The following is a 26,423-nucleotide window of genomic DNA, read 5'->3' as shown; positions in this document are numbered from 1 at the left end:
ATGAAGCTTATTCCCTACCTACATAATGTGTTTCTCTGTTTTATGTTTATCACTGCACTCTGCAGAATTCCAGCCATGTGTAGGCTTGCTGTAAATAATCGAGTCGGAACCAGACAATCCAGTGATTGACATCATGAGCATCCATCCATGCAATAGGGATACGATGACAAACATCAACCAAGTCAGTGAGCCTGACCACCCGATGCTGTTAGTAGCCTCTTACAACAAGCATAGTCGCCTCTTATGACAAGCATGGGTTGCTTAAGACCAAGTCTAACGCAAAACTTCACAGGTCCTACCTACTTAATACCTCAGGGAGCAATGGAGTCTTGATGTTGCATGATTACACTGTGAACCATGCAACACCAGATATATATGTTTATACTTTGTACAAAGTGTCTGTGTTGGGTTTTACACTGCTTTGAACGGTATTCCAGTTATATCACAGCGTGTAAACTTTATGTGGGAGGAAAGCCCAAAGTGATGCAGGTCTGAGACATTTACCACTTCGGCGAAACCCACAAGCACGGCTATGGTGCTGACAAACCTAGAAACATTATCGTGAGAACCGGGATTCAAACCCATAATTATAGGTTTCTGGCCTTCGAAAGTGATGCAAATCCAGACAGCAAATTGCGTCGCATAAGACAACTGGGCCACCCTAAAAATAACTGATTTTGGAAACAGGTTATCCTGTGCTAAGCAGAAATTAGGCATCGACTATAATTTGATTTGAAGTAAGTGACAAGCAGAAAAAAATTGAAGAATTATATTTGGTTCATGACCAAGTCTGGCAGAGATCCACTGGACCTCTTCACACCCAGTCGCCAGAGGTGAGGTGAGGTGAGGTGAGGTGAGGTGAGGTGAGGTGAGGTGAGGTGAGGTGAGGTGAGGTGAGGTGAGCTGAAGTGAGGTGAGGTGAGGTGAGGTGAGGTGAAATGGGGTTTAACGTCGCGTCCAAGATTATTGCACTTATATAGCGATGTGCATGCACGTGTGTGTGTGTGTGTGTGTGTGTGTGTGTGTGTGTGTGTGTGTGGCTGCTTGTACAAGTCCGGACTGATGCCGATTTATAGTGCTAGCACACTGAGATACCATACCGCAGTTTAACATGAATATCCCACTCAGACACAGTATACTGACTCCAAGCCGACCAGTCCTTGTTTTAGCCCCTTAATGCCGAGCGCCAGACAGGGTAACAACAAGTACCATCTTTTAACGTCTTTTGGTATGATGCGGCTGGGGATCGAACCCCGGACCGTCTGCTCTCCGGGAGGACGCTCTACCACTAAACCATGGAGGTGGTCCCGGGTCGCCAGAACCACAACAGAGCTATCTAATCCTCTGTAGAGGTATATTTTGTTCATGGAAAGATGTCTGTGGCGGACTCACCCAGGAGATCTAGTTCCTCCTCTATCCGACATGCAGAGTCTCTTATCTGTGTCTCCCGGTTCTCAAGGGCCGCCTCCGCCTCCTGATGCATCTTCTGCCATTCTTTGTAGACTTCTGGACTTAATGTCTGAGACAGATAATACTTAGTAATATGAACAGTTAAATATAGAAATGTCCTGGGCTAATGCATTGCAAGGAATGGTTTGTCTCTTTTCAGCTCTCGACCAATTAATGAGGACATATACGCAAATCACCAATTCAAAATTACGAAATTTCCACTAACATGATTGAAGGATTTATCCTTAACTATTACTATCTCAGGGCAAGGGCCTAATATACTTCTAAAGTTTGATTCACTTCATGTGCTTGAACTCTCTGAGAAAGCTTCAACTCAGCCAATGTAATATTCTCCATTTCAACATTCGTTCGGTGCTTGAAGTAGCATTCTGTGTGAGTAAGTTTTGTTTAATTTTGAATAATGACGATGACGAGGGGGAGTCTCCATTTGCCATTAAAGGCATCCTGAATTATTGTTTACGTGGAATGTTATTTTCTCCTGTATGCTGTTCAAAATGGTGTTAGACTCAATTCACGGCGGGGGACACCAGAAATGGGCATCACACATTGTACCCATGTCGGGAATCATACCCGGATCTTCGGTGTGACGAGCGAACGCTTTAACCACTAGGCTACCCGACTGCCCCGAATGACATGATACAGGCAATAACTCATTATATATTTCATCCTAACAACCATAGTTTTAAAGGATATCCCTTCAAATAGATCTGGTTTAGCTAGTTTATTTTCATTTTGACAACCAACTCATAACTTTGATAAGAACATCTATGAAAAAACAAATTACTGAAAAAAATAGCGATTATAAGAATGTCTATTGGTAGAAGCTTTTAAACAAATATTATTTTTTAATTTGAAGTTTACATGATATACAGCTTTTTAATTGGACAAGAGGTCGGTCACCTGACCTCGAAGTTCACATCCAAACTATAGTAGTATTGACTCGATTCATATCTAGGCTGACAGTGACAGTCTACAGCAATCTATGAATTTACCTTAGTGTTTATTTGACATATGTTTCATCACCTTTCAATGATCGGCCAAATGATCAATGATGACTAAAACACGTAACTGTCACAGTTTCATTAACAACTTCAGAAATCTTTCCTGTCACGTTAATAGTGTCGGCCATTTTGACATCTTGTACTTGATGATGTAAATGTATTATGACGCGCTGTCATTGTGACTGACTTACTGAAGTAGTTCTGAACAGATCCACTCAAATGGGGATATTATTTGAATAAATGTTTTGCTTAACATGTTTTTAAGAGCAAGATGTGCATACATACACCTCTCTTTTTGAGGAACTATTATATTCCGCGATATAGCGGATTGTTGTATGGCTGTCAGTGTAAACATGAAGTCACATGTACTAAATAAAATGGTGTATAAATCTAGCCTACATCATTTAAGGTAAGAAATTGTAATAAAAAATGATAAGAATTGACTTCACTTTGTGTGAGTTCATTGGAGCATGAACCTTCATACTCCAATGAACTCAAACAAAGTGAAAGTCAATTTGTAAACAAACATTTTATTGCATCAAGCCCCCTTTTTTCGAATACAAAAACAATATGTACGGAAGTCAATGAGCTATAAGCCAGACCAATGCTTAGAATAGCATTACTCTACATGTCATGTGACCACTTCTAGGACAGTCAAAATGGAGGACATATGCAATTCTGTACGTACCCGTTTGGCCATGCAGAGTGTCCGGAGTCCCTTCATAGCGTACTCCGTGATGTGCTCCTCCGTCTTCATCCGCACGGCCTTCTCCTCCCCGTCACTCGCTGGCAGAGTGAACAAACATCATTAGCAAATAATAAATAGGATTCATATTGTTTGTTTGTTGTTTAACTCCCACTCAGCAATATTTGAGCAATAGATTGGTGGCTAAGCGCGTTAGGTGTTGTACCTAATGAGGGAAGGATGGAGGCTAGTGGTATAAAACCTAACGAGGGATGCGTAAATTTCCATTTACCCCGAGTGGTCCTGCTACAACTTATAATATCTCATTACAATTTAGCGGTTGCATGCAATTTATCTTACCAAAATTTTTAGTATGACATTTTAAAAGAACTTAAACAAATTCAAAATTGATAGAAAACAGCTGTTCAAATGAGCGGCGGTTATCTTGTGCCATGTCACGTGACTTTCATTGATTCTGAAAAAACTTGCAGCTTTTTGCTTGGAAGCGGGAAATAAGGGATTTATTCTGCCTCTTAGAAATCCACGTGCAGCCTGCCTTGCTCATGGCAGGGAAAAAGGGTTTTATTCACCCGCTGAGAAATTTATTCTTTTCCAAGGCAGGTTACATCGTATTTTATCCAGATCACATGGACCAATCGGATCTCCTCTTTCTGACATGGAGGTATGATCATTTTTGTTATTATCAATGCGATATTAGCACATGTCATGCAAGGATATCACGGAATTACGTTTCCAAAGTGATGTTTGCAATCCAGCAGTTGATGGTTACCCTAATTAAGTGACTGTAACTTACTTACTCAGTTCAGACCTACGCTTGAAAAAGCCACCAGACTATAGTCTACCTTTAACATGTTTAACAGAGTATTATTTTTTCCTTTTTGTCAGTTTTGTCAAGAATGTCTTACTTTTGAATCTTTTGTCAAGTACACTGAGGACAGAGGAGTCAGCTCCCTTGACATACAGAGTTATCTCCTCTGTTTGTGGGTGTTTGATGATCACAGACATGCGCTTGCGGACAGAGTCGAATTGAAGAATGTTGAGCACCTCAAACTCCACTTCACCATCCCCTGGAGACAAGACCATATACAACAGGTAACGTGATGTCAGATTTATACCACAGAGTGAGTGAGTGTGTGGTTGGGTGGGTTGGTTTTGGGTGTGAGTGAGTGAGTGAGTGAGTGAGTGAATGAGGGGCTGATTGAGTGAGTGAGTTAGTGAGTGAGTGAGGGGCTGAGTGAGCGAGTCAGTGAGTGGTTGAGTGAGTGTGTGTGTGGTTGTGAGTGTGGTTGGGTGGGTTGATTGGTTGGGTTGGTTTTGGGTGAGTGAGTGAGTGAGTGAGTGAGGGGCTGAGTGAGTGAGTGAGGGGCTGATTGAGTGAGTGAGTGAGTGAGGGGCTGAGTGAGCGAGTCAGTGAGTGGTTGAGTGAGTGTGTGTGTGGTTGTGTGTGTGGTTGGGTGGGTTGATTGGTTGGGTTGGTTTTGGGTGAGTGAGTGAGTGAGTGAGTGAGTGTGGTTGGGTGAGTGAGTGAGTGAGTAAGGGGCTGAGTGAGTGAGTGGGTTGGTTGGCTTGGGATGAGTGTTGTAGGTGAGTGAGTGAATGAGTAAGTGCTTTGGTGGGTGGTTGATTGACTGTGTGTGTTCCACTATATATCAAGGTAATACACATGACATGTTACCAAATGCTTCACCCACTAGGCTACCTCAACCTATACATCACATAATGCAAAGACAGTTTGCAGCTTAATGTTGAAATAGCAACATTATAACACAATATTCCACACAATAAAATCAAATATGCTAGTACATAGGATACATTCACCTCAATATATTTTATTACATGCCCCTGACAATACCCAGTCTGTCACTGGCATATTACGTGAGTGAGTGAGTATGGTTTTACGCCACTTTTAGCAATATTCCAGCAATATCACGGCAGGGGACACCAGAAATGGGCTTCACACATTGTACCCATGTCGGGAATCGAACCCGGGTGTTTGGCGTGACGAGCGAACGCTTTAACCACTAGGCTACCCGACCTCCCCCTGGCATATTATGAAGTTCAAATCTGATTAAATGTCTACCAGTCTAGCCAGCTTTTATAACAAGAGTCACCATAAACTCTACTGAAACAAATTCAGACAAGTCCACACCAGTACACTCAAATATTTAAACCGTTAACAAAAGACTGAGTCGACCGAGTTGTGCAATCTGCCAGTGCTGGACATACCTGGTAACCACACGGTAACTTTCTCCGGAGACCGCCGTATCAACCGGCACCCGTATGTACTAGCTGCCTTGACTAAAGCAAGTTCATCTGGACTCTCTGCCTCGTAGCGAGTCCGCAGCGAACTGTCCGACATCTGCGAGGATGACCCCGCTATGCTGCCGTCAGACGACGTGAACTGGTAGTCGGATTCGCTGTTGAGTGATGCCAGTGACGCTCCCCGCGCCTTGTTGTACCTAGGGGGTGTGGCCACCTCGGGGAGAGGGTTGTATCGGTCGAGACCCTCCTCCCTGGAATGTGACGCCTGCTTTAGGAACTCGGGTTGACTGAGTAAACCACTCTCATCCATCTGAAGAAACAACATGCACATTGGTCAGGAACTGGAGAAAGGAGAAGGTCAGAAGCAGACATGTTCTGAATGTCCCAAAACAATTGAAGACAAGCATGAAATACTCATATCCCCCACCAATATGACATGTTGGGTTGTTCTATGTTCACTGGGCCAACTGCGAGGAAGTTCAGGTGGTTCTGGTGCCACTTGTTAATTGTGTTTTCACAATAATTCAACATACACCTTGTCCAAGTTACTTTGTCAAGTGGTATACAGCTCAATTAGGTCATTATGGTAAGGTTCTCAGACAACCCTGCATAGATCATTAATTTGTAGACTGTGTAAACAGTTTCCGAGTTATGCTTCTGAAACGAAAACTACATATATTTGAGCTAAGTCAAGTTTCTTACCAAGGAATCATCCTGAAAGAAATTTTAAAAAAATCCCAAACTAGCAAAAGGCACCTGTTCACCACAAGACCTATCTATGTGCCAAGTTTGGTGAAGATATCTCTCATGGTTTTTGAGTTCTGCTCTGGAAACGAAAGGTGACTGACGGACGGACGGACGGACAGACAACACTCATTCCTAAATCCCCCTTCCACTTCGTGGCGGGGGATAAAAATACTATTTTTTTCACCCAACAAAAACATAATTGAAGTCTGTCATGAATTCCTCAGGGTCTTGGCACACACATTTATCACTCTGATTAATCTCACTAAAACATCTTTGTGTGTTGATGACTTGTTGATTAACAAGCATAGGTAAGTTTGTACAAGTTCCAGACTTTTCAAGGCTTTTAAAGCTTTTTTCTGGTGATTTTCAAGGCTTTTCAAGGCTGACAATAAAATTCAAGGCTTTTTCAAGTCAGCACAAACCCTGAACCAGAAAAGTAACCCATCATAATCTGACCTTAAGTCATCACCAAGGAGTACGTAGCTACTGTAAATCTTGACATTAACTCGAGCGTGTATCAATGCGAAAAATGCGTGTGGTCTTTGCTTGCATTTTTAAACATCGCATTTATATCAACAATAAGACATTCTAGATAGCAAAAATACCAACTTATACATACGCTGATGTATTCCACACCACTGTTTATTGAGCAGCACTTGTATATAAAGTATATAAACAATGTCATTCAAACACTAATTAGGACCTGTTAATTGTCACTGCTGGGGTCAAGACAAGAGTTCTACTCACTTCTGTCATCACTGATCACACCTGCAAGTCCAGACAGACGCCACCCTTCGTTCTTTGCGACTGCGTCAAAGGCCGACATGAGCCATCGCACATGTATTGTTTTTGCGGAAGTACTTTACTCAGCGCTAATAAGCGGTGCTATTTGGTGTGTGATTGGATTAATTTAAGGTTGATTAAGGTGAGGATTCCAAACCTGACTGAGGACATCTTTAGATAGAAATCCACTAATGAGAGGAGGGTGTGTCGCATTCATATTGAGTCGCATTTTTGGCTAGGGTCCAGTGGTTGCATTCTTTTGGAAACACATTAATTTCACGATTTACAGTAATTGATCTCACACGTTTGATAATTGATCTCACACGTTTGATACCAGGAGGGTTTCTCACCCACAGGTGAAATACAGAATTACTACATTGAGTGAGTTTGGATTTTTTTAACAATATTCAAGAAATATCACGTCAGGGGACACCAGAAATGGGCTTCACATATTGTACCCATGTCAGGAATCGAACCCGGGTCTTTGGCGTGACAAGCGAACGCTTTAACCACAGATATGGGATGACATTTGGGTGAATGATGGAGTAACACTTACCATGTCCTCGTGAGGGTGATGTGAGACCACGACCGTGTTGCACACTGCCATCAGCAGGAAGAACTCCTGCACACGTTTCACATGCTCCGGGATCGTCAGCTGCACGCTGTCCAGGCTCCGCAGGCACATGTTGGACAGCTCCCTCTGCAGGGCAGGCTCCAGTGGAAGGTTCTCGTAAATCTGGATCAGGTTAGAAATGGAATGAGTGAGTGAGTTGGCTTTGAACAGTTTGTTTGTTGTTTAATGCTGACTCAGCAATATTCCAGCTATATGATGGCGGTCTGTAAATAATTGAGTCTGGACCAGACAATCCAGTGATTGACATCATGAGCAACATTGATGCAATTGGGATACGATGACATGCATCAACCAAGTCAGCGAGTCTGACCACCCAATCCCGTTAGTTGCCTTTTACGGCAAGCATCGTCGCCTTATATGGCAAGCATGGGTTGCTGAAGACCTACTTTACCCCGGATCTTCACAGGTCGCATTGATCAGTATTTCATTCATATCGCTACATGTCAGCTTTATGCTGCACAGGCCAAAGAGATCTGGTTTTAGACGTTTACCTCATTGCTTAAGGTGGTGAAGAGAGGAGAAATGGGGTTTAATGTCACGTTCAAGATAATTGCATGCACGTGCGTGAGTGTGTGTGTGCGCTTTCCGGCGGGTGTATTGCTGCTTGTAGTAGTCTAGACTAATGCCGAGTTATAGTGCTAGCTCACTGAGATACCATGCTGCACTTTAACATGAATACCCCACACAGACACAGTATACTGACTCCAAGACAACCAATCCTTGTTTTATCTCCTTAATGCCAAGCGCCAGATAGGGTAGTAAGTATAATCAATTAATCCCCTTTTGGTATGAAGTGGCCAGGGATTAAACCTACAATCTTCCGCTCTCCGGGCAGACGGTCTAGCCGCTAAACAAAGGCGGTTACCACTTTGTAACAAACAAGCATGGGTATGGTGCTAGCAGACCCAGACACATAACCTGGGCGAAGAGGGATACGAACCCACGATCATTGGTTTTAGGTGTGCACAAGGGACGCAACACTCCACAGAATACCACAGCCATGACAAAATACAATAGCCATATTTCATCTTCTAGCAAGTTAACCAAATCTTAAAATGTCATACCCACATTTGATGAGCTGTAATTGCTAGATCATTGGAGATCATTCGTATCACATCAACTCATGAATACATCTTTCGTGTAAGTGAGTGAGTTGGGTCTAATGCCACACTAACACTATGTCAGTCATATCATGGCGTGTCAACTTCACGTGGGAGAAAAGCCCAAATGGAGACAGCTCTTAGACTGTAGGATTTAGACCAATGATGCACCTCTTGTCTGTCACAGGTCTAAACAGAGGCCAGTATTTACAATCTCACTGTTGTACAAAGTCATGCCTGACATAGTATCATTCTCACTCTGACATTACATGGATGCATTGCTATCATCCGATGACATCTATTTCCTTCTTGTAGTTAGAGGCTGATTACAATTGAAACTTTTGAAAGCTGCTCTTCTTACCTAGTCCTGCACAATAAATCAATCAATTAATCAATCAATCTTTTGGAAGTTCTTTCATACCTAGTCTCTCTCTCTCTCTCTCTCATACACTTATGAGAGGACTGATAACCATAGTAGGGTTAGTAAAAACTTTTTACAATGTCATTCCCACAAATGTAATGAAGGTTTTGTTTTCTTGTTTTCTTTTAACGCCACACCCAGCAATATTACACCTATATGATGGGGGCTTGTTAATACAATTCACAAGTCTTATTTGTTGAAAACATTTCTTTAACAAAATTGTAATGATGTGTAGGCGGAACTAGTACACACTGATAAAAAAAACATGGCATGAAATATGACTCCCTGAAAAGATAACTAAGAGTATAGCAAGTGATGAATAAGTCACAGCAAATGCAGGATCCTGGATCATGCAAATCATTTTGCTTTGATAATTTAGGATGATATGTGTGACACAATGATCCCTAACACAAACACACAGGTTAGATTTTGTTCACTGCCACTCAAAATTTGCCGACTCAGCAGTTTGAATATTCTACTCAGGTGTGGAGCGATGCGGTACATAATAATTCATCACACGCAGGCTGCTGAGTCTGACTGGAATATCTAGTGTATGCTCTGACAGAAACATTTAGGGCAATAAGTTTCAGCTAAATTGATCACATTGCAACTCCAAAATAAATCTGGAAATCCTACCTTTATATGCATTAGCCATCCAACTCTTTAAAAAATAAATTTGATGTATAAGGATTTTTACTCATTCAATCTAAATCCAATAACTTTTGTTATTGTATTTTCTGCATGGATCTATACTCCCTGGAGAGCTGAATGCAGTCTCAATGTTCATTGTTCAGCAAGATAAAAATATGTTGATGCCATGCGTCTCTGTGAAAAGATATTTTGTGCTTTGGTTCAAATTGTACTCTTAATCATATCGTTATGTGATGGCATAAATTGGAACTGATAGAGTTTTGATACAGGTTTACCTAAAAAATATTACCAAGTTACTGAAGCTCACCTATTGAAGCCCCCAAAAGTACTTCTGTCGCCACGACAATGAAGCAATGATGCAAAAATGGAGCGAAAAAGCAAAAGCACTTGCTCCAACAGATCTGTATTCTCCCAAGCAATATTATAACTATACAACCAAAAATATGTTACCACACAATTCTTACATATTACTTTAGTTAATCTGTCAAGCCATGGTGTGTTTTTTTGTTGACATTTTCATTAGGCCTAGATGAAAGTGAAACATTTGGTCAAAGCTCCAAACATTCATAAAATTCATCATGGGATGCTAAATAACTGTTTTTCAGAAAATCAATGTGGTGTTTCGAGTTCCAAAGTGATATCAGTGTACATACAATTAGCTCCCTGTCTGCACCCACAAAGATCAATCGTTAAAATGTCTAGAGTGTTTTACATAACAACTAATCGGAAACATTGTATCACTCAGTAATGGATATTTTAACACTACATTTATGTGAATTAAAAGCATACCGTATTTGACGTAATAAGCGCCCAGGGCGCTCTCAAAATTAGAAATAGGGGGCTCTTATTAGAATATTATTTTGGTGAAAAAAAAACAGAGCTGAAAGATAAATTTCGTGGTTTATGCTGACAGCCTGAAATGTTTAAGTACAACAGATATATTTTCCAGAATTTAATTGCCCATAATTAAGGGTGCATATAACACACGAGTGCGTATTATACGCGAATAAATGAGTCTTGTGTACATTGATCAATCCTTAGGGGTACTAATTGGGATTGTTCACTAGCCAATATCTTAGCAAATATCGCCGTGGGCGCTTATAAGAGCGGAACACTTATTACGTCGAATATGGTAGCTCCCATTGGATAGCATGGATAGCATTGTGTAGCTGTACAATGCTTCGTGTCTTCAGTACATTAACAATTTCCCCCCAATGATATATCATGCTTGTAAAGAATCTGTGACAAAAAATGACAAACATAGTAAATTTGGGGGAGATCACGCATAATAGTGTTATTCTAGGCTTACTATTACCCCAAATTCCTACAGGTTGGCATCAATGCCTGAAGGGTGTACAGTCCCTGACTATTTGTCCTTATCATTTGTATCTTGTTAACAGCGAGTTGGTGTTGTACGTGTTGAACATTGGCAGCAAAACACTGAGCTTTTCCGACACTCTGGTTTGTTTTCGAAACATTTTGGAAACGTTATAACCAAGTGTTCACAGAAAACGTTGCTAAAACATTTTCGGAACCATACAAATTCCCATGAATAAAACATTTCAAAAATATTTTACAAAAACATTTAAGATTTATTATAATTAAATTTTCACAGAAAATGTTTCGAAAATGTTTCTGGAACCATACAAAATCACACGAATAAAACAATTCCAAAAGCATTCCTGAAATATTTACAAAAACATTTTTGAACGTTATAAATAAATGTTTCTAAAACTTTTCTGAAATCATACATAATCACGTGAATGAAACTTTTTTTTACAACATTTCGTGAAATGTTTTACGGATGTTTTTATAAATTTTTGTGTTCGCTTGGATAGTAAATTGTCATTCTAGACTGACTATTACTCAGCAGTCATAAGGGTTGGCATCAGAGCCATACCTACACACAACAAAACAATAAACTGGTTTTTCACTCACCGAGCTGCTTCTGCTCATTGAGGCAATGGACATTCGGCTGCCAAAGTCACTTTCCTCATCACCTAAACAAAAAATAATACAAAAGTTGCATTATCATTTTTTTCAAAATATAATGTCAATCCACAAAAGGTATTATTCCCCACCCACATGTTTTCATTTCTCCATCTGCCAATCCACACTTATACAATTTTCTTGTACTAGCTTTTTGACAAGTGTTCTTGTGATCCTAAACTGGCACTCTTCAACCAATACAAAATATCACATTGACATTATTCAAATAAAAAATGTGAACAAAAGATATATACCACCTTACATAGAGATCACATTAACACAAGGTGTTAACAGGTTCTGCAGCTCACCTTCAGTCTGGATGATTTCAGGTAATAACTTTCTTTAAGAAATAAACGACGAGTTGGAGTTGTTTATTGTACGATAAACAACAACCATTTGTCGTTTATTTCTTACATGAGATATCAACGTTATGTAAAGCCTCTTTAAAGATGTTGATCAAATGTACAAGCTTTAATAAAATTTACCAAAATTTGAATAATGATGACTCCCTGAATAGAATCCCACCTCGAAAATTTCGGACAAGTCCATTTTTTTTGTATTTCCCGCTAATTCTCACAATCCTTCCATTGATTATCTGTACCTTATACAGATCTCTCCCACCTTTGGATGCGATCGTTCGGCCGCTGCATTTTATCTGCGTAGCCCAGCTACATCTATGGTGAACAACTTACAAGGCACTGCCCTCTCAAAAAAAACGTTGTCCAATATATGACGTCATCAAGTTGGGAGCGCATATTTGAATCTCCAGAAATGATGTAATTATAGAACAATGTTTTATCGTGAAATAAACCATGCTTCGTTCTTAATTGTCCTTTGAGATTTATAGCTTAGCTATCTTATATATTGGAATATAGGTGTCTTTAAGCTATGGTGTAATATTAATTTCCTGATGACATCCATGGAAGAAGGAAGCTCACCTGGCATATGAGGATAGTCAACTCCCCCAATCGTGCAAGTCTTAAACTCCATGAGGTTCTCTGTCAACGTGCCCGTCTTGTCGGAGAAGATGTACTCTATTTGTCCCAGGTCCTCAGTGATGTTAAGGGCTCGACACTCCAGGCGTTTGTTAGAGAGTTCATGATAAACATCCTTGTCATTGTTGATGAAGTACACCTGGGCAATCTTCACCAGCTCCAGGGAGACGTACATGGGAAGTGGGATCACCGTCTGTAACAGGAGTTCTATCGTTAATCATTGATCCATTTCAGAATGCTGTCCCCAATGTGGCATGGGACGAGGGGTAACAAGTAACTTCAGGAGAATTGTGTCTGTGGACAGCAAGGCCCTCATGTCCAACACTACTGGACAGGGCTCTTGGCAGATCTAGGACAGCAAGGCTCTCATGTCCAACACTACTGGACAGGGCTCTTGGGAGATCTAGGACAGCAAGGCTCTCATGTCCAACCCTACTGGACAGAGCTCTTTTGAGATCTAGGACAGCAAGGCTCTCATGTCCAACTCTAAAAGGCTCTCATGTCCAACGCTACTGGAAAGGGCTCTTGGGAGATCTCGGACAGCAAAGCTCTATGTCCAACTCTAGTGGACAGGGCTCTTGGGAGATCTAGGACAGCAAGGCTCTATGTCCAACTCTAAAAGGCTCTCATGTCCAACCCTACTGGACAGGGCTCTTTTGAGATCTAGGACAGCAAGGCTCTCATGTCCATCTCTACTGGACAGGACTCTTGGGAGATCTAGGACAGCAAAGCTCTCATGTCCAACTCTACTGGACAGGGCTCTTGGGAGATCTAGGCAATCTCTAACTATAGACGATAGGACTGTAGAGTGATCTTAGACATTAGGGTTCTTAAAGGGCATGGCTCAACAAGAAAATTTCAAATGCTCTACAGGACTAATTACCTGAAAAATGATGATGTAGGTCCAGAAGACAATGAATCCCTGGTAGACTGGGCTGAACTTGTCAAGGTCACCGAAGGGGATGAAGGGCACATAGTTGGTGTTATCTGTCAGGCCGTTGAAGTTGGACAGCCAGATTCCGCTACCTGGAAACAAAGCTTAGTGCTGAGTGAGTGAGTGAGTGAGTTTGGTTTTACACCGCTTTTAGCAATATTCCAGCAATATCACAGCGGGGGACACCAGAAATGGGTTTCACACATTGTACCCATGTCGGGAATCGAACCCGGGTCTTCAGCGTGACGAGCGAACGCTTTAACCACTAGGCTACCCGACCGCCCGCTTAGTGCTGAGAGTAACCATCTGGTGTACAAGAATTCTGGCTCACCGTTCGCACATTACTTGATATTCTAACAAAGGACAATGGGACTGAATAATTACACAAATGATAATATATACAGGTTACATTCACAAAATATCCTTTATTATTTATTCAAAAGCTGGGGATGGTAGTGTGGTAGCCAAGAGGTAAAAGCTTGCATGGGTTCAATTCCACACATTGGTACAATTTCTGGTGTCCCCTGCCAGGATATTGCTGGAATATTGCTAAAAGCGTCATTAAACCTCATTCACTGACTCACTCATTCAAAAGCCAAAGATGGAATTCCTAACAAAGTATAACCTTGTAGAAATGTATTTATAATGAGGTGAGGTGAAATTGGGTTTAACGTCGTGTCCAAGATTATTGCACTTATATAGCGACGTGCATGCCGTGACATGTAGATCGTAAAAAGCATATATACAGCAAAAGGCCGGGCTAAAAAAAAAAGTTCATTATATAGGTTAGTTTGTTATAAATGTGATCATCATGAACGTAGTTTACTGTCTTGGGGAGGATTTTACATCAAATATATTAATCAAGATATACGTTTCAATCTTACTGTATTGATACAGCATGAGTGTGAAGTTTCTGAGGTAGGAAAATTAAAGTGTCACTTGCACATATATTCTAAGTGTTTCAAGAGTCTAACTGAAAAAAAATGGGTACAATGTGTGAAGCCCATTTCTGGTGTCCCCCGCCGTGATATTGCTGGAATATTGCTAAAAGCGGCGTAAAACCAAACTCACTCACTCACTCACTAACTGAAAAAACATGTTACAAAAGTGGTGACCTAGATAGGGCACATCTGGCTGAGCCCATCATTCCCTTCAACGCAGCAGTACCATGATTATGATTAATATTATTTGTTATATGATACATTTATATACCGCATATCCAGGTACTAGTATCTACTCAAATGAGGTTTTATTTGTTTCCCAACCCGTGGATCTGTTCGCATTCTAGTTATAATTCTCAACTCCCTTGGGAGTATACAACCCAAGCCAAGTTTTTACATCCACCTCACATATTGGGTCCCCATTCTCTGCTGGGTGAACAGAGGTACATTTGAACTAAGTCACTTGCTCTGGGTGACACCATAAGTTTTGATAATCGTGTTTCAAGTGTATGTAAGTATTTGTGTTTCCACCATCTGGTCATCTGCCGTCGGACGAGTTGGTTCTTATCCGTGCACAGGATGAATGTACTACACACTAGGGGTAGTGACAACACTGTGAAGACCTGAACACATTGTTGGTCCCAAGGCTGAATAACAACCTGGTCTCTCGCAGGATACGATCTCAGCACCGGATGCATGATATAATTATGAATTGTTGATCACAATGTTTTGACATCATAAACAATGGCTGATGTCATTTTTGAATTGTTCATCACAAAAAAAAAAGACATCATACACAATATATGATGTTATTTTTTAATTGTTTATCACAAAAGTGTAACATCAAAAACGACAGCTGATGTCATTTTTTAATTGTTTATCACGATGATGTGACATTATAAACAATGGCTGATGTCGTTTGTAATTGTGCTGTGACAGCTTGAACAATGATGTACAGTTGATTCTGTCGAGTCGGAACAAAGATATCAAGCTATTGTGTAGTTGCTTATTGTTTTACATTGAACTGACTAATCTCAGTCACTGATGTCTCAGAGCTCCAGATAAGCTTTTGGTGTTGTGGGTATTTTACCCATGCATTTTAAAATCAATGGGTAGCAGTAATTCTTTCTGGGTATTCAAATTTCTGTTACCCACTAGTTTTTACACATGTGGTTAATTAAGTTAAATATTTAAAAACACTATTCATCTAGTCCCTGCAAACTGGTATCTCGAGAGCTTTATAGGACTCAAAAATACCACGATACTTCCACAAGAAAGTGTGATGGCAAATGATCGTGACGTAACTGTCATCGCGGAGTTTGGCAAGGTTGACGGAATGCCCGTTTATAATTTCAAAATAAGTTGCTGATTTGCTAATCGAATACGCAGGGTTACTTCACAATATTTTGATGATATACACAAGTTTTATTTTTGTAGCTTATCTGTAATGTTCGTTGCGTATTTGATACGCTTGGATTATATTTTACTGCGTATTTCTGCATTTCTGAAGCGTATTTTACGCAGATACGCAGCTTGTCTGGAGCTGTGTCTCGTACAGTTCCTCACATGACCAGGATGACACCCCATGCACTGCCTTTGCCAGAGAGGAAGTACATTATTGAATTTCTACAGAATATACACGAGTTGATTTGAAACCAAATACTTAACAGCTTTGCCTAACATATAACCAATCAATAGAAAAGCAGTTTTGAATACTTTTCAGTCATGATTAATGGGATTATCATATTACAAGGACCAGCGAAACACACCATAAAAAGGAAAAGAAAACAAATTATTCAAAGGGAACAGGTAGGGTTATAGATTATCCTCATATCAAATTGTTTTTGAAAACAGTAATTAAGTAATAGCAAATATTAGGACCACAAAGTTGCTTAATTTTATTTTCCAGGCAAATTTCACAGTCATTTACTGTTCCAGGGTTTTCAATTAGTTCAAATTCTGGGACATTGACTCATTTTCATCCAAAAGACTCTTTTCAAATATTGTAACTATAGAAGAATATACTTTAAAAGAATAACATCATCATAATGTCCTATTGCTATTTGCCCCAGCAACATCAGTGCTTGTTTTCACTTCCCAGGGAGGCTTAAAAAGATCATGATGACTTGAAAATACTTAGATCTGTGAAGCTGTGGTTGATAGCATGAGCAACAATCCATGGTGTCGGGTTTGGATGAAACAAATGTAACCACCTGACCTTCAGGTTAATTGGCTCTTACGAGTAGCCTGGGAATGATGGGGACCTATTCTGACCAGCATATTTACCCAAGACTAAGTGCACATGTACTAACCAAGGACTGACATTACTTTGTCAGTTTGTTGTTTTAAGCCACAATCAGCAATATTCCAGCTATGGGACAGTGGCCTGTACAAAATCAAATCTGGACCAGACAATCAACTGATTCATATGGCAGCATCTACTTTCACCTACAGTGTTATAAAATATCTTTATCTATCTTTGATTGATGTCGTGTCAAGTTGACCCATTCAGTTACACAATATAATTATTTGAATCTAAGAACTGAATGTCCGAAGCAAAGAGTGTAAATAATCAAAGTTTGACCAGCCAATCAAGTGACCTGCATTAACCAGTCGGACCACCCGATCCCGTAGTCGCCTCCTAACATGGGTGGCTCAAGACCAATTGTAATAAGGACCTTCACTTGAGTCTGAGTAGCATATTGATTTTATGAAAGCAGTTCTATCCATAGAAAATACATCTATTCTGACAAAAGTGAGTGAGTGAGTTGGGTTTAATGCCGCTTTTAACAGTATTCCAATTATATCACGGTGCGTCAGCTTAATGTGGGAGGAAAGCCCGAAGTGATGCAGGTCTCAGACGTTCACCACGAGCATGGGTATGTGCTGACAAACCTAGAAACATAATCGGGGTGAACTGGGATTCGAAACCCACAATCATAGGTTTCTGGCTTGCCCAAGGGACGCAACTCTGCACAGCGAATTGCGGTGCCTTAGACAACTGGGCCACCCGTGCCCCCTATTCTGTCAAGAGTGTCATGAAATCAAAATTATACAAGCATGAATGGAATAATCTGTTTAACAAATGTTCTATTTGGAATAGTAGAAGCCTCGGTGGCTGAGTGGGTTGGATAGCTGACTTTGTGTGCTGGCGATTATTTGCCTTACTCAGTGTGGGTTCAACCCCGGATGGGACTCTACCCCAAAAAGTATGAGAATCTTACTTTTGTTACATTTGACCACTGTCTGAATGGCATTGTTTGTTGATACTCTTTACATTATGAACACGTCATGATCAGCTGCTGACATGATATTGTGTTATTTATTGAAAATTATGTCAATAGGCCAACAGGTTCAATTAGGAGATAAACATACTGTGTTCTGGCCATGCTTCATTGATTTTAGAACCGAACACACTTGTCTTTGATAAGCTAACCTGCCACCACTCATGTGCTGTAGCAAACATCAGCTGACTAGATGTAACTACATTTACTATCAGAACCACAGATAAACAAATTTGCGTAAATACCGCCCAAAACTATTCAAAACCCAAATAACTTTCAATTAACTTGTGTACAGAAACGCATGCAAAACTCAATTGTTTGAAAACAGCATGCGTAAACACCCAATGAAGCTTTTTCAGCATGCATACAACGGAGCTAATTTCGAGTCAAGCCTATATTTAAAACCGTTATATACATCTAAAACATTATTTCATTTTTTGAAAATCTCAAAATGCTTACTCATTTTGGGAAAAAACCAATAGATGATGAATAGATGAGTGACAAAAATATTGGTTACCCAATGAAAAATGTAATAACCCTATTAGAATAGAAACCCTCAAATAAAAACTCAATTGCTCAAAAAGTTAACTGGAGCTCTGACAATGGAAGTGTAATAAATTGATACTTTCAAAAAGAAACTCCACATCAAACAAAACAGATTTTTAAAAAATAATGTTCCCCTTTAACTTAACAAGCTCTTTGAATGGACAGATTCTCTCCACAATATGCAATCTAGAGTAGGCAACTGTGAGTTTGGGAAACATTGATATATTATCTTTTGAGTCAGCAAGTATGATTTTATACCATTAGCAACATCACGACAGGGGACACAAGAAATGGGCTTCAAAATTGTACTTTGTAAATTGTGGGAAATCGAACCTGTGTCTTCGGTATGATGAAAGAACACTTTAACCACTCAGCTACCTGATCACCATTCATATGCAGTTAACAATCAGGAGCAGACTAGTAGGGCTGGGACGGGTAACTCGGGTACCTGGGTCGGGTGGGTACTGAGTAGGACCCGGGTACCCACAGGACTACCCGGACCCGTGGTTAGTCACGTAATATATTGTTTCATGATAAAATAATCACCATAATTATAACTACATGGTTACACGACAATTTTAAATTTCTAATGTTCGCATTTCTTCATGACTATGAACACGTTCCTTCTGACTTAAATATGTTTGAACAAAGCTAAAACTTCAGTCAACTTCAGTGTATGCATGACCACATAGTTTTTATGTATCTAAAAATTCTGCCAAACTATTCCCAATCGGACATTTTATACCTATGTCTTGACACCAACAGCGGGTAGGCGGGTAGGGTCGGGTAATAGGGGTGTGGGTACCCGGGTAGTAAATTTGGACTCGTCCCAGCCCTACAGGCTAGGTATAATTATACAAAGAATGTTTTCCAACTTACCAATCGCACAGAAGAAGCAGAGAAAGAGCAAGAGGATGACACACCAGATGACGTCCCGGTTGATCTTCCGCTCCAGCATACTGCGCTTGTATCTGGGACCACGGTTGTTTAACATGGCCTTTGTTTCGTGACCTGAAAGAGAAAGGTAACCGGTGAGCGAACAAGTCAGTACTTTTCTAGGTCTATAATGGCGACCAATGAGCCGAGCCGAGCCGAGCCGAGTGACCTCAAAGTGGGAGGTGACCAGTGAGTGAACAAGTCAGTACTTTTCTTGGTCTATCATGGCGACCAATGAGCCGAGCCGAGCCGAGCGACCTCAAAGTGGGAGGTGACCAGTGAGTGAACGAGTCAGTACTATTCTATGTCTATCATGGCAACCAATGAGTCGAGTTGGCCCTGGGTGAAATGCAGTTTGATGTTGTGTTGAAGATAATTGTACTCCTACAGCGACTTGCATGAACGTGTGTGTGGCTGCATGCACTAGCACAGACTCATACCAATGTCATAGTGCTCGATCACTGAAATACCATGTCACAGTTGAAGATGGACACCCCACTCAGACACAGCACACGAACTCTGAGCTCACCAGTCTCGTTTCATCTCCTTAATGTTAAGCACAAACAGGGTAACAAGTACTATATTTTAACATCGACACAACATGGCCAGGGAATCCAGTGATTGACGTCATGAGCATCCATCTACGCAATTGGGAAACCAAGTCAGTAAGTCTGACCACATGATCCCGTTAGTCGCCTCTTATGGCAAGCATGCGTTGCTGAAGACCCAGTCCCTACCCGGATCTTAATGGGTCATCTCCAACAGTGGCAAATGTTGAGTGTGAATGATGGCATCTAAATTGAAGTTTCAGCCATGTCAGTACATAGATTGCAGTACATTTACTAAGGCTTGCACAATTATGTAAAATGAGTGAGTGAGTATGTTTTTACGCTGCTTTAAGCAATATTCCAGCTATATGACGATGGGGGACACAAGAGTGAGTGAGTGAGTTTGGGTTTACGCTGCTTTTAGCAATATTCCAGCAATATCACGGCGGGGGACACCAGAAATGGGATTCACACATTGTACCCATGTCGGGAATCGAACCCGGGTCTTCGGCGTGATTAGCGAACGCTTTAACCACTAGGCTACCCGACCGCCCCGGGGGACACAAGAAATGAGCTTCACACATTGTACCAATGGATATGGATGATGGCCCATCTATTAGCTGAAACTATCAGCTGTTACATCATTTTTTATATACCGTATTCGACATAATAAGCACCCAGGGCGCTCTCAAAATAAGAAATATGGGGCTCTTATTAGAAGATTATTTTGGTGAAAAATAACAGAGTTGAAAGATCATAAATTTTGTGGTTTATGCTGACAGCCTGAAATGTTTATATATGACAGATATATTTTTCCAGAATTAAATTTCCCATAATTAAGGATGCATATAACACACGTATTATACAAGAATAAATAAGTCTTGAGTACGTTGATCAATCGGAAGGGGGGCTAATTGGGATTGTACTCTAGCCAATATATTAGCAAAAATCGCAGTGGGCGCTTATTAGAGTGGCGTGCTTATTACGTCGAATACGGTATTTTAATGTATACATGTGTCTCACAGGAAAATGGCTTGATGTTGTTGCTTTACTGACATTTTTACTGTTCTTAGATGTGATCTAAACATGTAACACATTAACAATCTAGTTCCTTCCCCATACCCCAGTTGTCAGATACCCTTGTTGTTAGACAGAACTCACACGTGTCATTTGTGATTTTACATTATCTGACAAATGGGCGAGACCTGTTTCCTCTTCTAATTGGAATCCTGCGTGCTGTTTCTTTACTTCAACAAGTGAGTGAGGGCCTAATCGAGGAACAACATACCTGCGTAAACTACGATTCCCTCGATGAAGTCAGTATTTTTCAGGATGCACCCTCTCAGGAGTAGGTTTTCATTACTTAAGGGAATCTTTTCCTTTGATTGTTTTTCTCTGCAATGGAAAATGGAGTTTAAACGTATAACATCCTTTCAAATATGTAATTATTAAAAAGGTAATTCTGACATTTTGAAGGCATACAATAATCCAATAGATTATGCATGAAATTTTAAAAGGTATTGTGTGTTGTTTGCTTTTATAGATAATACGCAACTGATATTGGCACCAAATATGAAATATAACATAAATTACCTTTCATGTAAAAAAGAATTAAAGACCCAAAAACATTCATAACATCATACATGTGTATTCTAAATTACAATCTTTCAGTTTTAATTGACAAAAGTTTAGAAACAATATTGTAAGATTTAGAAAAACAACAAAGGTAGATATTTAGCTTTAAAAAAATCACTTAGAATACGTCCAGCTTGCGCAAATTCCATTTTATGTCAATGTATCCTCAGTCAAATAAACTTCTTCGTCTTCTCAAATCACAATGCTAAACAAACAACAGACTTAGTGACAGAGACACAGTGTGGACTACTTACACATAACCTCTAAACTTGTAAATTTCTGAATTTGGAAGCTCAACCTCCAGTTTATACTTGAACCTGGAGATCTCGAAATCGTTGCTGAACTGAAAGAATATATATACTTTATGTAAAACACAATGATTAGAATCACAACAATAATTTTCAAATTGTTTTTCTTTTGAGACAGCTCAATTCTGAGTAAGTGAGTAAGTTGTGTTTCACACCACCTCCAACAACACAAAGTATTTCAGTTCAGGTGAGGTGAAATGGGGTTTAACGTTGCGTCTAAGATTATTGCACTTATATAGCGACGTGCATGTACGTGTGTGTGTTTGTGTGGCTGCTTGTACTAGTCCGGACTGATGCCAATTTATAGTGCTAGCTCACTGAGATACCATGCCGCAGCTTAACATGAATACCCCACTCAGACACAGTATACTGACTCCGAGCCGACCAATCCTTGTTTTAGCCCCTAAATGTCGAGCGCCAGACAGGGTAACAACAAGTACCATCTTTTAAGATCTTTTGGTATTACGCGGCCTGGGATCGAACCCCGGACCTTCCGCTCTCCGGGCGGACACTCTACCACTAGACCACGGAGACGGTCCATTTTCAGTTCAGGAGAAAAGCATGAACATGATTAAGTGATGTGGGTCCAAGCATCAGTAGAGAATAACTGTTTTGGTCCACTAGTCCTCATAATGATAACACATTGCAAAACCCTAAAAAATGTCAAACTTCTACTAGTCCTTGTGATACCTTAACTATAGGACCGTTTGGCAAGGACTAAAGGACTAGTGCCAATTTATGACCCTGGTCTAAGGCCTGCCACTTCAGTCAAACACATGAGCAGTGTTCCCGCTGGCTTTTGAAATTGCTAGTCCTAGTGGACTGGCAACTCTAAAAATTACCAGTCTCCTCTAATTTTTGCCAGTACCAACTTTCAACAAATAAAAAAGGGTTTGAAATTTATTTGGTTTTAATTCCTTCAACATCATGTTCAGGGCAAAGATGTCATCTCTGAAGTAACTTAGTTAGATCTAAACATCATTCACACAAATTTCTCTCTTAATATTTCGAGACAAAGTTGCTGAAAATTATGGTGACAGACAAGCTGACTTTGTTCGAAAAATGTACTTATCACTGATGTTTTGTTCAACAACAAAGATCTATAAGGTACGTTTTTTGCCGGCACACAGGACTGGCAGTCACATGAGGTCCACTCCTAATTTTACCGGTAAAAAACTGGTAATTACCGGTAAACGGGAACGCTGATGAGCTTGAGTATGGTGCTGACAAACCTATCAACTCATGGATTTGGACCTACGATCTTTCGCTTCATGTTTTGTATGTTCATAGTGACATGAACACTGGCACAACATGTCACATCTCAACCAAATTTGGTCAATTTGCATCAATTGTAACCATGGTAACAGTGACTAACAGATTTCTTATATATGTCGACTGGAAATAGTATTTCACAATCAATAAAAAATGTATATCAATAAATCAGCATCTGAGGTGATGTGAAATGGGGTTCAATGTCACATTCAAGATTATTGCATTTATATGGCGACGTGCATGCAAATGTGTGCGTGGCTGCTTGCACTAGTCCAGACTAATACCAATCCCACTGAGATACCATGCTGCAGTTTAACATGAATACCCTCCTCAGACAGAGTATACTGAGCCAACCAGTGAGTCCTTGTTTTGGCCCCTTAATGCCAAGGACCAGGCAGGGTAACAACAAGTACCATCTTTTAATGTCTTTTGGTATGATGTGCCTTGGGATCGAACCCCCAACCTTCGGCTCACCAAGCAGACACTCTCTCCACTAGACCACAGAGGTGACCAAATCAACACACATCCTATTGTATACTTGTGTAGTTTTGTATTCATATATGACCTGAGGATGCAGAACACAAGGAATTACAATGCCCCGAACATTATGCTGAATCAATACATGGCTAATGATGGTATCAAGTTCCATGTTCCATGAAAGGGGACACCTTTTGTAGCCATATTGACAGTGATGAAGTGATAGTAATCAACTAACACAGCTCCCATTTTACCAATTGAGAACATGAAGCTTACCCATTTCCACCATAGGCAACAACCTTCGAGTCACCTTGGCCGAACATTGCTTCACTTAGCAACATTTTCAGTAGATTTTAGTATTATTTTATGAACAATAATTATCTGAGGTGGGTGTCTGGGTGGGTGCGTGCGTGCGTGCGTGCGTGCGTGCGTGCGTGCGTCCACTTTTGTGGACAATAATTATCTGAGGTGGGTGGCTGGGTGGGTGAGTGCGTGCGTGCGTGCGTGCGTGCGTCCACTTTTGTGGACAATAATTATCTGAGGTGGGTGTCTGGGTGCGTGTGTGCCTGCGTGCGTGCGTGCGTCCACTTTTGTGGACAATAATTATCTGAGGTGGGTGGCTGGGTGGGTGAGTGCGTGCGTGCGTGCGTGCGTGAGTGAGTGAGTGAGTAACAACACTTTTATGGACAATAATTATCTGAGGTGGGTGGGTGGGTGAGTGAGTGTGTGCATGAGTGCGTGAGTGAGTGAGTGAGTGAGTGAGTGTAACGCCGCTTTTAACAGTATTCCAGTAATGTCACAGAGTGTCAGCTTAATGTGGGAGGAAGGCCCGAAGTGATGCAGGTCTCAGACGTTTACCACTTCGGTGAAACCCATGAACGCTGGTATGGTGCTGACAAACCTAGAAACATAATCTGGTCGAACAAGGGTTCCAACCCAGGATCAAAGGTTTCTGGTGTGCCATACTGTATTAATACATATATGGATAAATTGTTATATGGTATGAAAATTAATCATAATTTCTTTATGGTGTGTACAAGCATTCTCAAGTCATTAATAATTGAACTCAAATAATTGAAATTATTTAAACATTTCATTGGCATAAATGGTCATATTTAGCTACAAAATTAATAATAGTTTGAATAATTCACTGGTATAAATCACCATATTTAGCTACAAAATAAATAATATTTTAAATAATTCACTGGTATATATGGCCATATTTAGCTACAAAATAAATAAACGTTTAAATAATTCACTGGTGTAAATGGCCATATTTAGCTTCAAAATAAATAATAGTTTAAATAATTTAATTTGCCACAAATGGCTTATATTTACCTACAAAATAAGTTGTCTGGGGGACAAACGCCTCTAATCCAAAGTTCCAAAAGACCTAAAACTCTCAGGTCAGTGAAACCCGTAATCTTAATTTCAGTCTGGACGATAGGTTGTCACATCAACCAAGAAATTTTTTAATTCATGTTATGAAATATCAATGAGTGTCCTTACTGAACAGCTTCACTGAGGTAAAAAACGTTTCCTGGTTGTATAGTACATAATCAATTATACGCTGTACACAGCTGTGAAATGTCAACATGACCATACACATGGAAATTTATTCAAGTTTTTATTATTTGTTTTCAATTTGAGCACCATCACCACCAACACTGCAAACACAGAAAAGTGAGTGAGTGAGTTGGGTTTAATGCCACTTTTAACAGAATTCCAGTTATATCGCGGCGTGTCAGCTTAATGTTGGAGGAAAGCCTGAAGTGATGAAGGTCTGAGACGTTTACCACTTCGTTGAAAACCACAAGCACAGGTATGGTGCTAGAAACACAACTGGGAGAACCGTGATTCGAACCCACAATCATAGGTTTCTGGTGTGTCCAAGGGAGGCAACTCTGCACAGTGAATCACGGCGCCTTAGACGACTGGGCCACCCATGCCCCCCAAACACGGAAAAGGTCAGACTATTCCACGAAACTAAATGTCACAAAACTAAGTTTCAACAAGCTAATGGGCTAACAGAATATATTATATTTCCTAATTTATCAAATTAATTAATCCACAAATCCAGCCAAGACCATTAAACACGTTTTACAAGCATGGTACTTCTTTATAACCTTCTGAATTTTACATAGTAAAAAGTTGTTGATTTCGAAGAAAGTCAAAGATCCAAGGCTGAAAAAGATACTGAATTAAAACAAATGAATTGATTCCTCATGGTCATAATATACTTCTGATTTTTTATAAAACTGACGTGATAAATAATCCCCTGTGATATTCCAAATGAGATCTGACTGATCACAAGAAAAGGCTAAGTTGTTTGACAGTGCTGTTGACTTCTGTACACACCAAATCAATTATTGATGTCACAGTATTGGCTTACCTGTAGGCTGCCATTCATCAAATGTCCGTGAAACACGACTCACTGAATGCAACACAATCTCAGCCTAGAGATCACAGTTTAGTTGCAACAGTTATGTTCTGCATCCACATGGGCGGACATACAGGAATAGAGAGATGTGATAACACGACTCACTGAATGCAACACAATCTCAGCCTAGAGATCACAGTTTAGTTGCAACAGTTATGTTCTGCATCCACATGGGCGGACATACAGGAATAGAGAGATGTGATAACAAGACTCACTGAATGCAACACAACCTCAGCCTATAGATCACAGTTTAGTTGCAACAGTTATGTTCTGCATCCACATGGGCGGACATACAGGAATAGAGAGATGTGATAACACGACTCACTGAATGCAACACAATCTC

General features: G+C 40.3%; 1 protein-coding gene across 1 annotated transcript in view; it reads right to left on the bottom strand.

The window, feature by feature from the left end:
• Nucleotides 1-26,423, bottom strand: part of LOC139450562 (phospholipid-transporting ATPase VD-like) — an 88,342-nt gene that overhangs the window by 29,164 nt on the left and 32,755 nt on the right. Inside the window, exons 3-13 of the mRNA XM_071232317.1 lie at nucleotides 21,838-21,926; nucleotides 21,237-21,343; nucleotides 19,344-19,475; nucleotides 13,643-13,785; nucleotides 12,703-12,952; nucleotides 11,714-11,775; nucleotides 7,526-7,705; nucleotides 5,404-5,749; nucleotides 4,083-4,244; nucleotides 3,160-3,257; nucleotides 1,393-1,519 (exon numbers count right to left, since the gene is read on the bottom strand). Coding sequence (XP_071088418.1) covers nucleotides 1,393-1,519; nucleotides 3,160-3,257; nucleotides 4,083-4,244; nucleotides 5,404-5,749; nucleotides 7,526-7,705; nucleotides 11,714-11,775; nucleotides 12,703-12,952; nucleotides 13,643-13,785; nucleotides 19,344-19,475; nucleotides 21,237-21,343; nucleotides 21,838-21,926 — 1,696 coding nt within the window. The remainder of the gene's footprint in view (nucleotides 1-1,392; nucleotides 1,520-3,159; nucleotides 3,258-4,082; nucleotides 4,245-5,403; nucleotides 5,750-7,525; nucleotides 7,706-11,713; nucleotides 11,776-12,702; nucleotides 12,953-13,642; nucleotides 13,786-19,343; nucleotides 19,476-21,236; nucleotides 21,344-21,837; nucleotides 21,927-26,423) is intronic.

This window comes from Haliotis cracherodii, unplaced genomic scaffold (assembly GCF_022045235.1).
Source record: "Haliotis cracherodii isolate W230 unplaced genomic scaffold, xgHalCrac1.p SCAF_8, whole genome shotgun sequence".
NCBI classification, from domain to species: Eukaryota; Metazoa; Mollusca; class Gastropoda; order Lepetellida; family Haliotidae; genus Haliotis; species Haliotis cracherodii.
This window is presented reverse-complemented; position numbering and strand designations above follow the sequence as displayed.